The sequence below is a fragment of the Sprattus sprattus genome, assembly GCF_963457725.1.
Source record: "Sprattus sprattus genome assembly, chromosome: 15".
Classification (NCBI taxonomy): domain Eukaryota; kingdom Metazoa; phylum Chordata; class Actinopteri; order Clupeiformes; family Clupeidae; genus Sprattus; species Sprattus sprattus.
The window spans coordinates 10,372,459-10,388,561 of NC_137913.1; the positions used below are offsets into that span (position 1 = coordinate 10,372,459).

The following is a 16,103-nucleotide window of genomic DNA, read 5'->3' on the forward strand; positions in this document are numbered from 1 at the left end:
CAGACAGACAGACAGACAGACACACACACAGACACACACACACACACACACACACTGACCGAGCAGAGGAGCTTTGTTCTGCAGGAGCTCATAGTAGCCGGTGGTGAGGATGCCCACGGGGCTGCTGGGCATGAAGCGGCCCTCCTTCACCAGGCGCTCACACGTCCTCATCAGGGTGCCCGAGAACTGAGAGGGGTCCACGCCGTAGTCACGCCAACCGCCAACACCATCTGCCACGCCTTCAGGGGGCAAAAGACACACACAAACAGGTCACAGGTGAGCCTTCAGTACAGGTAAGATCCACATATTTACATGTACTGATAAAAGGCCTACAGGCATACCCTATTCGCACACACCTTATGCCGGTTACACACACACACACACACACACACACACACACACAGACACAGACACACACACACACACACACACACACACACACACACACACACACACACACACACACACACACACACACACACACACACACACACACACACACACACACACACACACACACACACACACACACACACACACACACACACACACACACACACACACACACACACACACACACACACACACACACACACACACACACACACACACACACACACACACACACACACACACACACACGACTCAGAGAGAGAAGTACAGCGAGTACTCTTCTCAGTTCCTGCTTACATAAGATACACTTGCTGAAATATTCTGTGGGTTACTAGCTTAACAACTAGCCTAACAGCTCTTACATTTATAAAATGTAGATAAAGATGTGTGTGTGAGTGTGAGTTTGTAAGTCTGCTGTTTCATGAGCAGCAGTAAGTATGGCTGGGGGGTGGTTTAGAAACACTAGTTGTCAGACCCTCCCACAGTGTCTCATTCTGAACTCTGCGTCCTGTACATCTGCTGCATGGGAGATATGGACACACATTGTGTGTGTGTGTGTGTGTGTGTGTGTGTGTGTGTGTGTACACTCGAGATGCTGACATCACTATGTGATTTCAGCACCGTCTTGCAGCTGTACTGTTCACTTGGGAGGAAACAATGAGTGCTCTGAACTTACAGACGCGCACACACACTCACACACACACACAAACAAACAAACAAACAAACAGGAAATCAGACCAACGGCTGTCCGGCTCAGGCGCTGACAACACAAGTGGCTAACCAGAGACTCCGAGAGAGACAGGGCCCACACAGATGCTGCTTCTTCCTGTTTCTCAGAGACCAAGCCACAAGGGCGTCACAACAAGTTCACCGCCTGACTCCATTTTAATTTCAACTTCAAAGGCTTTATTGCCATGCCCATTTTCAGGAGTCATGTTGCCGACCCCAACACTACATAGACCTCCAGCTGGAAAGTCATAAGACCGATGGGTCCTTCCAGCAAGACATGGACAAAACACATTCAACATCCTGTATAAAATCCTGTTTCATCCCTTTCGCTACTGTAAAGGGACAACACAATCACCCCAGCCGTCTCTCTCCCCTTCTAGTTCAAAGTGCATGTCTGGGTCAGTGTGCAGTGCACCTTAAGTAAGGGACAGGCTCTTTTCCACAACTCACACATCTCACCTTCTTTACAACGGAACAGCACAAACAACTCCCTCTCCTGACAAAGGGACAACTCACACATCTTGCCTTCTTTACAACGGGACAGCACAAAAAAACTCCCTCTCCTGACAAAGGGACAACTCACACATCTTGCCTTCTTTACAACGGAACAGCACAAACAACTCCCTCTCCTGACAAAGGGACAACTCACACATCTTGCCTTCTTTACAACGGAACAGCACAAACAACTCCCTCACTCCGGCGTCTACGTCCTGCCACAGAGGCATGAAGCAGACGCGTCCTCTGGAAAGGGTTGTGAGTCACTTGTGACAGACTTCTCACACGTCTCCCGACTTCTACAACCGCGTCCGTCACATCTTGCCACCAGGGTGAGGGGGAAAACAAAACTATTGCTGATAATCTGTGATATGTTGTGTGAGTGTGTGAGTGTGTGTGTGTGAGGGGGAAAACAAACCCATCGGTGATAATCTGTGATATGCTGTGTGTGTGTGTGTGTGTGTGTGTGAGAGAGAGAGTGTGTGTGTGAGTGTGTGTGAGAGTGTGTGTGAGAGGGGGAAAACAAAACCGTCGCTCTCCTTTGCAGTGAGAGGAAAACACAGATATCTGTCTGACTGACTGGTCAGGGCCTGGGAACGCTTCAGGGCCAGCAGGTAACTCACCCTGACCCTTCTCACGGCCCCGGTAAAGAGAACACCTCAGTACCATTAGGGCCTACTAAAGCCAACAGTACCACATGTCACTGTTGCTGAGAGGAGGAGAGACACACAGGGACAGCACTATTCCTCCCCCCACTGCAAAGAGAAAAGGCTGCCTCGCTCTCACTGATGAAAGTCTCAGGGCCGCCCTTGCTGTCCTGCTAAAAGAGTGTGTTTGCCTTGAAAGGCAATCCCTCTCGGCTGTTCCCACAACACAAAGTAGGCTATCTGTGCCTGACCATACAAGGAGGGCTTCCCCTCTCCAGCCCAGAGCAGTCACTGGCTCAGGACCCACACTGGACAGCATGGTGTCTCTGAGCCACACAGCGCGCACACACACACACACACACACACACGCACATACACACACACGCGAGCACACACACACACACACACACACACGCACACACATACAGGCATGCACTCGCGCCAAGTGAGCTGCTCTTTATACACCTGCACACACCACCTCACTGACACACAGTAAGTGAGCTGCTCTTCACCTCAACACAATTGATTCGACCTTAGCAAGGCATGAACCTTGTGCAGGCAACATTAATATTCAGATATTCTTTTTAAGGATTCAAGACTTGTACTAGACATCTCTTGGGGGCATTAGTATCAGAATCAGGAATGGGTTTACTGCCAAGACGGTTTCCACACACAGTAGTGCATTATGTAGTTTCCCTTGTCAAACAACAGAAATGCTTCAGGGGACAAAGCACTGAGGGTTTGGGGAAAAGCAGAGTTACACAATCTGCCGGTGTGGTGCGAGTCTTGTTTGTGTCTTACAGGACTTTGCACTTGTTGGTTTTTTTCTGACCCAGATGTTGACATTATGAGAGGATACACAATATGGGGCAACATCTTTTAGCAAAAATGACATACAGCACAATTAAGAAAAAAATATGAATTTAACTTGAGAGCACTATATTGCTCACACAAGCTGGTGTTGTAAATTTGGAATAATCTCTTCTTAAACAGGCTTGTGATAAGAAGAGGAGAGACCGGTGCCAACTAGAGCAGGGCAGATCTCTGACCTTGTTTCCGAGATTGACCTTTAACTTGGTGTGTCCCTTCTCTGCTCGGGCACCAGCAGTACCCTGATATATAATCCAATCATCCACTTACTGGTATTTCAGATGCCCCTTGCAGACTGACAACAGCGCATGTTAAATGTATGATAAAGTCGGTTAAATTTCTTACTTCAAAAACCCCTCTGGCAGGGGCACTGCTGACATGCTCAGGGGTTTATCTGGGGCCACTTGATGGTGTGTGTACAAACATCCCCATCTCTCAAAAGCACACACACACACATACACACTTGAATTTTACTAGTCACAGAGCCTGTGATGGCCATGAATTTGAACATTCTTTGACTTTCTCTTCTCTCAGCACTTTTAAATCTATATGCAAGCAAACAAACATGTGCGACTAGTTCTACCCATTAAAAAGGAACCGTTTACACAAAGACTGGAACAGTAGACAAAGAGAAAACTAGCTAGTGGCTTATAAAACGTGAGGCGTAATTTAACAACACTCTTTCCAGCATGTCACATGGCTGAGCCGGTTGGATAAGAAAAAAAGAGTACGCCCCCTCTTACAAAACGTCACGATTGTTTTGTTGCCAGCTGGTTGAGATTAGATATCGTGTGTGCTTTTCCCAGAACATAATGAAATCCAACCATTTTATTAATCTGTCCTAACCTCTAACATTACATCTCCGTAATTATATCACAGGAAACACGGGGTTCCCGAGCAGGACAGTCGTGCTCATATGCTGAGGGCTAGCCTGCTAGGCTAAATCGTGAGCCGCTGCGCACCACAATAGTTTTTAGCCCTGAGTGTGTTGGCGTGCCTTGGTATCTAGTATGAACTTGACCTCAAATCATCAAATGTGCCCGTTGGATGCGAATGCAAACCAAGCCTGATACATTAAAGTAGTTTTGTTTTCAACTTGATCATAGACCGGACTTGCCACACTGGGTTAGTGTGGCTAGCCAATACAGTTAACTCCACGCATTTACTTTGTATCGTCACCAGTATTATCTAACTAACGTTACCTAAGGGGAACATTATCCTAGCGTAAGGTTAGCTTCTTAAACAGCAACCTATTCCCACACTTAGCCTGCATGGCCTAAATCAGGTGGTAGCTGCAAGAAAATATCTTCATCAAACCTAAAACCACCTTGTGCTTAGCTTGCTAAGGACACTTACATTGGCCTGTAGGGAAAGGGGGGTTTCGCAGTTGACTGAGAAACAAATCATCTTCAGAAAATGTTTCCGTCAACTCTGTCCCTCAAAGAAGTGACAATTGTATTGAACTGGGGTAGACATTGCCACTTTGAGGCTACTGCTTCCAAGAGGCTAAACGTCGATTCTAACCCCTACAGGGAGCATGCTAGCAGGAACATGACCCGACTTCAGTTATCCAACACCGGCCAGTTAGCTAACATTGCATTGCATCTGGTAAAGTGAACTATTAACTGATGTTACCTCATACTTAGCAACTGCATTAGTGCATACCGGGATAACAAGGAAAAACAGGAAATACAAACCTTACGTGAGCTAGCTGGCCAGTACAACTTACCTAATACATCGGCAGATCTGTGTCGGGCAATGAAGCAGGCGTCATCACCATAGCACATCCCTTTCTTCAGAATCCCCTTGCGAAAATCCTTCCCAAATCCAAAACTTGCCGTGACAAGGCTGTAATCGCGGCTATCTGTTTGGGAAAGACCGCCGATGACAGCCCTGGCAACCAGTCTACCGTAAGAGATTACGGACAACATCACCCGGGGACCTCCTGCTCTCACTAACCTGCCGACGGGCTGGCTAGGGAGCTCCGCAGGGTCGCTAGCACCTCACGGAAGATGTCAGTTAGCGTGCTATGAGCTAGTGAATGTTGCAGAGACGCTCAAAACATCCGAATCCTGCGAGGTTCACACAGATGAAGCTCTCTTCACTGAAATTCCACAGCAATAGAGACATGCAATTACACCTGTCTACGAGTACTCAGTCGCTTCCACTGGCTGTGCCAACAAACCGGACAGAGCAGCGACCATCGTTCAACTCCATGGTGATCACTACGGTTGACTGTCTGTCTGCTGCCGCCAGCGATCATAGACAGTACTAGTCTTGTGACTGTTTGACGTCACGACGCATTACGCAATTCTAATTCGGCTGCCCTTTCATGGGCACCAGTTACAGTTCAGGGCCTGAATTCATAAAGCATGTTATCTTATCACTAAAAGTACTCCTAAAAGTCACAATAAAAGTTTCAAACTTAAAGTTTTCTCGTAAATCCCACTCACAATGCTGCAGAGACCACTTTTTACTACGGAAAAGCGAGAACTCCTAAACTGACTCAGTTGCTATGGCTGACCTCGAGTCTCATGCACGAGACTTTTGCTTGCTTGCTTGCTTGCAATGACCTCGTTGAAAGGTTTATGCCAGTGATAAGGCACGCGTTGCATAACTTAACCGCAAAGAACAATACATATATAAATGACACAAGCCACAAACGAAACGATACTGGAATACGCTGCCCACAGTCAAGTATCTTCGCACAGTTTCAAAATGCTAAACATCAGGAGTCCTCTCGACTATTTCTTAGTTCTTACAAACAGATGCTAATTTTAGAGCGGTGAGACTCTGAATACTGCTAATAAATTACTGCTACTACTTTTAGCCTTGTGAATACACCCCCAGATGTAGTCTAACACTTATACATTGTATATCTGTCTGTGGTCAAAAGACACCTTTGATGATATTTGCAAGGTTGTGAAGGCTTGTGAAAGAATATTTAGGAGGGACGTGAAAGGGACACATAACCTACCCAGATTTGCTGTGTAATAGGCATACATATTATATGTGGCACTATGGCAGTCCAGGTTGCGCTTTGAGAGTTTTAAGATTACACTGTATTCTAGCACCGCTAGGTGGTTAAAGTATGTATTGCAGGGGTCGTGTCAAATATAATCTATACATAACACTGTAGTTGATGAGGTGAAATTAGAGAAACAGCGATGCAATTTTCATGAAACACGTCAATTATGTATTTATCGTCTCGTGCAAGCGCTTGCTAGCAGTGACATATCTGCCTAGCTTATCAGTGTGTCTGCCAGTAGGCACGCACTTTAAAGTAGCCACTGCAAAGAACGATAAATAAAATACATATCTCTTTGGTTATACTCGGTTGCCGACGCGCACACAGGCAGCTGCGGACACTTTCTGGAGCTCCCTTGGATTTGCGCATGCGCAGCAGCCTATGTGTGTTCAGAGTCTTCAAGCTTGAGTATAACTTTCTTATTTCAGAACCGATTTCCATGAAATGTGGTTCGTTATAAACATTGACATTCTCATTGGAATTAAATTCAGTCATTGGGGCCGGATCTAAAAAGCTCCATGCCAAAACATTAACCTTCTGAAAAGCCACAATTTCCTCTTGGTCTTGCAGAATCTGATCTATGAATAGGCAACATCAAACTACCCAGGAGGTAGCCAGCTATCTAGCAAAGTAGCTAAACAGGGGTCACAGTGGAGGTTTATTTCTCAATAATAGGAAACCGAACCATGAGAAATGAACCTTGATGTTTGAGTACATGTAGGCTATTAAGAATATACTGCAATATTCAGTGTGATTGTGTCCTGGGCAGATTTTGGGGGATCTAGTTACACTATTTTATTGATTATTTTATTATGTGTGTGGTAGCTGAGAAAGTGCCATATATTTGTATTATTGCATATAGACTTGCAGAAACCCATCAGGAGGCAACTACCATGCTGTATAATCTGAAGAGCTAACATGCCCTAACCTGGATACCAGCCCGAACCCCGCCCACAAAATGTTTGTTCTGGGAAGTTCGGTCTGGCGCTGCTCCATTGGGGAGAAATTATCAGTTTTCAGCTAAACGATCTCACCAATGAAGTTGTCAGGGTGGGCTTTATACGGTGATGGACAGATGATCAACCAACGCTTGAGTTGAATAACCGGTAGATTCGAAATCTTACCAAGATGGTGGCGTGTTGGGAGCCTGTTAGTGGGAAATATTTTATGTGAATGAAGCTATCTACATGACTTTTTTATGTCTACATTGACTCGGTTAGTTGTGTATGTGCAACACGAATGTTGCAAAGAATTGTAGGTCTTAACTGAAGCTCTAGACCATTATTGTTAGGTTATTGCTAACGCTTAGACCAAAAATCCATTGAAACACATAGTAGCTAGCTAGCCTCGCTACTAATAAGTATAACGTAGGCATGCATATCTCACAGATATTGAGCGCATATATTTTTAAAGAGGATCAGAGAAACGCGATAATTTTGTTGATCGAAAATATGTTTTTGCCGTCCTTCCTACGGGATCTGGTAAAAGTTTAATGTATAAGATGGTCATACTACGTTGCTCTGATTGGTTCTAGGTATCGAGCGAAGAGGCGTTTTCTTTCCTGGTTTGTTGAAACACGCCCCATAATCACAACTCAATGGAGCAGTATCAGACTCATATTCTGACTAGAATTATGAGTATGACATTGTCAGGCTAAACATGCCCCTGAACACTCAAGATAAATTGCTACTGTTACTGCAGTATAATCTGAAAAGCTAACATGCCCCAGAACACATTAAAGTTTAATTGCTACTGTAAACGCAGTATAATCTGAAGAGATTACATGCCCTAAAACACACTAACGTTGAATTGCTATGACTCCTGCAGTACAATCTGAAGAACTAACATGCCCCAAAAAAACACTAAAGTTTAATTGCTAGTTGAACTTGCTTCACACACACACTTTCATGCCTGTAAACTGTTCAGTGCCACCACAGTTGTGTACTGTGAGCCATATGGGAAAAGTTTGTAAAATGTATAGGTATACAGTAGGTTCATTTATATATACGTATATATATATAGGACTCAACATCATCTGAGACTGATATAACTCAATGTTGTCATAGTGACAGGACTCAACATCATCTGAGACTGATATTACTCAATGTTGTCATAGTGACAGGACTCAACATCATCTGAGACTGATATTACTCAATGTTGTCATAGTGACAGGACTCAACATCATCTTCAGTCCTTCAGTTCACATGGATGCCTTTCTAAGTCACCAACACTAGATGGCAGTATAGACCAGCTTTTTAAAGGAGGTTTAAAGGTTTAATAATGTCAGAAAAGGAAAAATAATATAGAACAAAAAATAACCATAAAAATGAAGATTATTTGATATATTTATTCGATTTGTTTTATAATAACACAGCTCAATTCAAAGGCAAAGAATTACATACTTGTAAAGGAATAGTCATTATGATCAGAAATTGTGAATTATACCATGGTCATTTTTAGCGAAGCATGTTTTTCTCTCTTTGTCAACATCAGAGTTGGGTACTGAGTTAGACAGAGGTGTAGATAAGGTAGATAACAGATGAGAATGTGTAAATTCCTGATCTTTCTCTCCACCGTGTTTGTGTGTGAGTGTGGTGACATGTTCATTTCTGATCTTTTTCGCCGTGTGTGGTGACGTGTTCATTCCTAATCTTTCTCTTCACCGTGTGTGATGATGTGGACCAGGTTGTTGTAGTCCAGGTTTCCCGCCACATCAGGGGGAAAAGCCGTAAACATCTGCTCCAACTACAGACCACAGACAAGGGAGATAAACAACTCGTGCTCTGAGTGGGAAAAACACTTAAACACACTTCCAGAAGCAAACGCAAGTGCAGAACTTGTGGCCAAATGCATCCTTTGCAGTTACAAACTTGCTGCAATATTTATTCATATACCAAAAACAACCCTCACTGTTTTACACAAATTTATTTTTTTTTAAATCGGTTTAAACCCCCATTTGAGCCTTGTAAGCTAAGTCTGTGTATGAGGAACCTTGTAAGCTAAGTCTGTGTATGAGGACAAACCTCTTCAGGAGAGAACCTGTCTGCCTGGGTGGTCAGCATCTCAGTTACACTGGGGAGGAAGAAAGGAGAGTTCACACGTCTGCATATATGTGATGGAATATAAGACGGAATGGACGGAATGTTTCCGAGGGGATCACGGGGGATGAGATGCAACTCACAAGGATGTTTTCAAGGTCCCCTTGCCCTCTGGGTCAAAGACTTTAAAGGCATTCAAGATGGTTTCCTCAGCGTCAGCACCTACACACACACGCACACGTGAACAGACACACACACACACACAGACACACACACACACACACACACACACACACGCACACAAACGCATTGAATGAGCTTGCTTCATGATCTTCTCTCTTTGTGTCCACTTGAGTACTCTCCCTCAACACTCAATATACCAATCAATCTGGCTTCTCTTCTGGTATCTGCTTCTCTTCTTCTCACAGTGTGTGTGTGTGTGTGTGTGTGTGTGTGTGTGTGTGTGTGTGTGTTTCTGTGATGGGCAGGACATTTCATGCTTTGTCAGGGGTAAGAACACTTCCTGAGCGTGTCAAATAGTGAGCCACGTCAGTGATGTATGTGTGTTTGAGTCTTCATCTCCACTCTCCCTCATCTCAACAATTCCGTTAATCTCTCACCCTCTCTCTTCTTCTTGATCTCTCTGTCCATCAGTCTTTCTTTTATTTCTCACCCCATTTCTTTCTACCTCTCCCTATCTCTCCCCCCCCCCCCCCTCTCTCTCCTCCCCCCCCCCCCCCCCCATCTCTGTCCGACCTCACCCTTGAGTTTCTCCCCAAACATGGTGAGGAAGACGGTGAAGTTGATCGGCCCCGGAGCCTCCTTGAGCATCTCGTCGATCTCCTCTTGCTTAACGTTCACACGGCCTGTGGGGGGGGGGGGGCATGGCAAACACAAGGCCTCTAAAACAGGAGAGCACAGCACAGCCACTAACACCACACAATCAACAACAGCACAGCCACTTACACCACACAATCAACAACAGCACAGCCACTTACACCACACAATCAACACATATAACAGCCACTAACACCACACAATCAACAACAGCATAGCCACTTACACCACACAATAGACAACAGCACAGCCACTTACACCACACAATAGACAACAGCACAGCCACTTACACCACACCATAGACAACAACACAGCCATTTACACCACACCATAGACAACACAGCCACTTACACCACACAATCAACAACAGCACAGCCACTTACACCACACAATCAACAACAGCACAGCCACTTACACCACACAATCAACAACACAGCCACTTACACCACACAATAGACAACAGCATAGCCACTTACACCACACAATAGACAACAACACAGACACTTACACCACACAATAGACAACACAGCCACTTACACCACACAATCAACAACAGCACAGCCACTAACACCACACAATAGACAACAGCACAGCCACTAACACCACACAATCAACAAATATAACAAAGACATGCCATAAGGTGATCTGTGGGTGAGGGTGGCAGTAGGTCGTTTGGTTGGCACACACTCATATTACAGCCCAGCTCACCTCATCTCATATTAAGAATGGTCCTTAGAATGTTGCAACAAGTTCCATTGAATTGAATGGGCCACCCCAACGTGTAGAGGTGTGATATGCAGCGTGGGGCTTTTGTTTCGCCCTGAAGAGATTTATTTTCTGATACTGACCGCCGGGCTATATGTTATCCCTTATATGGTTACTTGCCAAAACAATAAAAGACATTCCTCCAAAATACCTATTTTTAACGATTTTGTTGTTGACTTCCGCTGAGAAGAAAATAGTTCTTCACACAAATAGAACTTTAAAGTTTCATGTGTTGCATAGCAACCTATTGCTGACTTCAAGTACTGTAACAGTGAATATCCGTAACGTTAAATTACTGGTCTACTTGCGGAATGATGAGATGAGAATTAGAAGCACAAAACCCGTTGCTAATGGCAGAGGTCATTCATTTATTTGCAACGATCATTATAAAAAAATACTAGACCTCCAAACATTGGGGCGGCCCATTTTAAAACTTTTTAGGACAAATTAGCTTCGCATCAGTGTCCTGCTCATCCTGCCGCGATTTATTTTCCTGTACTGACCGGTGGACTATACATTATAACACATAACACACCCCCAGACCTGGAGACCTGCATTAATATGAACTCATCTACATGCTTCCATGTCTGGATGTTGTGTTTTTCCTTTAAGTTCAGTGAGGTGTATGTGTGCCTCTGTATCCCTGAGAGGAGCAGTGGGAGACTGAAGAAGTAGGTGACCCACCCAGAGCTGCGAAGGTGTCTCTCAGGTCATTCTTATCTATGAAGCCGTCCCTGTTCTGGTCCATGATGGTGAACGCCTGGAGAGAGACAGAGGAGAAGAGAGGGAGAAGAGAGAGGGAAGGGTGGAGAGAGAGGGAGGGGAGAGACGGAGGGGAGGTGAGAGACAGAGGAGAAGAGAGGGAAGGGAATTGAGGTAGGGTAGGACAGAGAGAGGGAGGGAGAAAGAGATGAGAAAGCTCAAGAAGCCAGTGTGCCAATCATTTAGGCTGCTCAAGGTTATAAAGGTTGATTAGAATTTGCCATCTTAACACAGTGAGTTCTTCCTAACACCCATGTTCCCTAATGTCACTTGCTGTTCAAAACTGAGCCTCTCTACCTTTGCACCTTAGTTTGAGTTGAGTGCAGTCTTTCCCAACACTCTACCAGTGACGGTCATCAGGCTAACTGTGTGGAACTCACAAGTAGTGAAAGTGTGTTAAAGCCAAGCTAACAATCTGAGGTTCTGCATAGTCATAGGCATGAACAATGGTTATGCTGAATGGTTACATTTGGTGAAGTAATCCTAGTGCCTTTGAGGCTCATGATATATTTCAAATACACCAACATGTTCCAGTGAAAGAATGTAAGATGCAAGCAAATGCTGAAGTTTCTATAGACCTACGTGTGTGTGTGTGTGTGTGTGTGTGTGTGTGTGTGTGTCTGTGTGTGTGTGTGTGTGTGTGTGTGTGTGTGTGTGGCACAGTGGTTGTGTCCTCCCTGGGATTTTATATTAAGTCCTGTTTTGGCTGTGTGTGCATTTCTCTCTGCCGTGTCTGTTCACAACCCCTCCCCTCTCATTCTAGCTGTCAGCCTCCCCTCTCCTCTGTGTGTGTGTGCGTGTTTGTGTGTTTGTGTGGATGGATGTGTGTGTGTGTCTTCTCTGGGTGTTGATGTGTGTGTGGCTGTGCTTATGTGTGTGCATGCTTGTGAGTGTGTATTTGTACATGTGTGTGTCCTCTGTGTGTGTGTGTGTGTGTGTCCTCTGTGTGTGTGTGTGTATGTGTGTGTCCTCTGTGTGTGTGTGTGTGTGTGTGTGTGTGTGTGTGTGTGTGTGTGTGTGTGTGCATATGTGTGTGTCCTCTGAGTGTGTGTGTGTGTGTGTGTGTGTGTGTGTGTGTGTGTGTGTGTGTGTGTTTATATGTGTGTGTCCTCTGAGTGTGTGTGTGTGTGTATATGTGTGTGTCCTCTGAGTGTGTGTTTGGTATCAGTGCCAGTCTGGATCAGCCTCATGTTTATCCCGTTTGTTTTGCTCTTTCTTCCGTCGCTTTGAGTCGGGGAAGAATGTCTGTCCCTTTGCATTTTCTGCCACCGTCTCTGAGGCCTGACACTGTCTGTTCAGCGTGTAAATCAGCCCCACTCCCTAATCGCTGCTGACACACACTCCATTATTCACCAGCACACACACACCCACACACACAAAGTGGCGTACCTAAGGCAGTGCTTCCCAAAGTGTGGGGCATGGAGTAATAGCAAGGGGTGTGTGGGGGTTCAAGGTGGAAAAAGGGAACCAGAACCTTACAAAACCAACTACTGGTCAACTATTTACAGCATAGTTGCCCTTTAACCTTTAACCTATTTGGCAAGTGGTTGAGGAAGGTGGAATGAAGCGTTATCGCCTGTTGCTGACTGTTTGGGCAAGAGCAAGGTAAAAGTTAATTAAAGGCACAGTGTATAGTTTATCCTGGATTGAAAAGATGCGAACTGTATAGACTCAATTTTTATTTTTCCTGTTTGAAAGATGGTCGGCAGATGTTTAGATAGGGGTGCAATTTCAGTGCTACAGGTACTATTTTCCATAGATACATCCCTGCACACACACACACACACACACACACACACATACACACACACACACACACACACACACACACACACACACACACACACACACACACACACACACACACACACACACACACACACACACACACACACACACTCAATTCTGTCTCCCTTTCATTTATCTATTTGTCAGGTTGTGTTTTGTTTGTGAGAAGGGTGTGGAGCGGAACAATCTTCCAAATATTTCATGCTTTCCAAGAGAGTGTGTGGTAGCGGCAGCCCCCCCACCCCACCCCACCCCCCCCACACACACACCTCTTTGAACTCCTGGATCTGGGTCTGCTCGAACATGGAGAAGACGTTGGAGTTGGCTCCCTCCGCCCTCCTCTTGGCTTTCTTCGGCGCCTGGAGGCAAGAAAGAACCGTCAATCATCACCGCGCTCCACACCGCAGCGGTGTTCTGGGACATACGTGACCAATTCTATGGTCTAAATTTGCAATGCAAGACAAAAATAGAGTCATCCACGTCACTTTTCTGGATGCAGGATCGCTGAATTATCGCCCCCCTTAGCAGCAGGATGCCAGTGTTAAAGGTTCCTCTCCTCACACGACTCAACACTCTTTTTTAGCAAAGCCTATTCCCAGTGTATGTTTAACGACATTATATGGTCTGTCAATCTCATTACGTTCACTTCCAGCTTCATTAGGATCATTGTGAAAAGACTACCAACAGCCACAGTAGGTAAGCCTTCCATATTTCAGGCTTATGGTGACACTGAACATCGACACGGCAACACACAGGGCTTGTGTATGTGTATGTGTCTGTACATTCCAGAGCAGGGGCATATTTCTAGTGGAAATATTTACGCACGCTGTGGGGGTTTATAATTAGCCTGGTAGCTCCTTTCTGGTCCTGAGCCTGTGCATCAGATATGGGATTATGTGTCTGGGCGGTGGGTTTGACAGCTAGGCGCTCAGCTCCGTTTGAGTGGTAATCCCGCCAAGGCGAGGATTACGCTCAACTATTTACATTAGCGCCGCCGCCGCGGAATCAGGCAAACAGGGCCTGGCAGCCGGCACTGTGCCATGACATCACACACATCCCCCCCCCCCCCCCCAGATCCACGCCGCTCCAGACAGCTGCTGTGGGATGCTCAGTGTGGATTAGCCATTAGCACTGTGCCAGCCCTGCACCACACAGGGAGCTGAAGGTCACATCAGCACTCTAGAACATCCACCCTAGAATGTTCCAGACCAGACGTCTGTGCGGAATATTCTAGAATCCTTGTAGAATGTTTCAGAAATCCATATTCCTGAATGGTTTTGCTGATAGCTCTGAAGTTCCAATGGTCCCTTTAGAGATTCTCTGAAAAAGCAGTCATCAATGACTTGTTTTACAGCATTAAATAAGAGAACTGTTGAGCGCTATATTCGTCTGTAAAACGCAAGCCCCTCTGGGTCACACCAGTTCTTATGAATTCTCAGTGTAAGGTAAGCGAAAATGTGCAGATCCTGGTGTTTTTGACACTTGTGTGAAGTAGTCCTAGTTAATATTACTGTGACTTCAGTCGTGTTTTTGTGCTTCAGTGCTGAGAACACTGAAAACACACTTATTCTCGAGGGTTATTTATCTCTGTGACGGCTTCAGACAAAAACAAACCCTGTTCTATCCCTTTGCTTTTTTTTTTTTATCTATCACTATTGTTTTATTTTCCATTCAAGTGAACAAACACAACATGCATGCCATCACAGCAGGGTCGATACCATGACCAGGGAGACAATCGCTGCATTCTTTATCAACCCAGAACAGGCTCTACCTCAGAACAGGCATAGTGCTGTTCCATCACTCTTGTATAAGCATCATACATCCTAAAAGCTCCCCTACATTAACTCAACCCTGCTTTTCTTCTTCTCCCTCTTCTTTATCACTCCATCTCACAAGCCTGCGTGTGTGTGTGTGTGTGTGTGTGTGTGTGTGTGTGTGTGTGTGTGTGTGTGTTTGTGTCCGGACCATGCATGAATGCGGGCAGCAGCAGGGCACTCACCATGACTGGAGCTGGAACAGTGTGGGACAAAGAGACTTGTGATGCTGGGAGAGTCTGGGGTCCGGGCATAGGGGCATTAGACAGGGCGCATTTTATACCCCCCCTGCCCCACTCTGTAGCTCTGCCTCCCACCCGTGCTATGAATAGCCCTCTCCATCTTTAGGCAGGGTCACCTCCAGGTGCAGCTCTCCATGGCCCAGACTTCTCCTCCTACCCATTGTCAGAGTCCGGCCCTAATGGGGTTCTAGAATTGTGGGCCAAGGTTCCCGGGACTCGGCCACTGGAATGAGGCTGGGTCATCCCGTGACGAACAGACCTACATGGCGGACATGCATTCCATCTCTGGCCCCCATTGCGTGGCATTGTGTGTGATCTATGGAGGACCTGAAAGAGAGAGAGAGAGAGAAAGAGAGAGAGAGAGAGAGAGAGCGAGAGAGCGAGAGAGCAGTGTTGATGAGATGCAGTCAGTCACAGGGAGCCGGGTCACAATAGGCCAGTGGAAGGGAAGAATAAAAGGAATCAACACTGCCTGCAATCCCCCCACACACACACACACACACACACACACACCCCTAGTGGCAGGAGAGAAGCTGGGCAGACGAGCACTAATATATCACTGTCTCATTGTGTTTGGACACAATGGGGATCCTCTTCTGAGCTGATTATTAGTGCGAGCCACACACCCAGCATTACTGTTTTCACATGGTTAAACTCAGCGGAAAATTGCCTTGAAAATACCCCACAGTGTGTGT

At 45.7% G+C, this 16,103-nt stretch overlaps 2 protein-coding genes across 2 annotated transcripts in view; both read right to left on the minus strand.

Moving 5' to 3' along the window:
• The window catches only part of pptc7a (protein phosphatase targeting COQ7 a), a 17,750-nt gene extending 12,361 nt beyond the window's left edge, over positions 1–5,389 (minus strand). The window contains exons 1-2 of the mRNA XM_080852853.1: positions 4,864–5,389; positions 60–239 (exon numbers count right to left, since the gene is read on the minus strand). Of these exons, the coding sequence (XP_080708979.1) occupies positions 60–239; positions 4,864–5,065 (382 nt within the window). The 5' untranslated portion in view covers positions 5,066–5,389. The remainder of the gene's footprint in view (positions 1–59; positions 240–4,863) is intronic.
• A 3,193-nt stretch (positions 5,390–8,582) lies between these two features.
• Positions 8,583–15,420, minus strand: myl2b (myosin, light chain 2b, regulatory, cardiac, slow; the record flags this gene model as incomplete). The annotated part of the gene is made up of 7 exons (XM_080852281.1): positions 8,583–8,907; positions 9,186–9,234; positions 9,344–9,422; positions 9,962–10,066; positions 11,487–11,562; positions 13,622–13,711; positions 15,352–15,420. The coding sequence occupies 7 exons, from the start codon at positions 15,418–15,420 to the stop codon at positions 8,809–8,811; spliced, it is 567 nt and encodes a 188-aa protein (XP_080708407.1). The 3' UTR covers positions 8,583–8,808.
• Between the last annotated feature and the right edge of the window lie 683 nt (positions 15,421–16,103).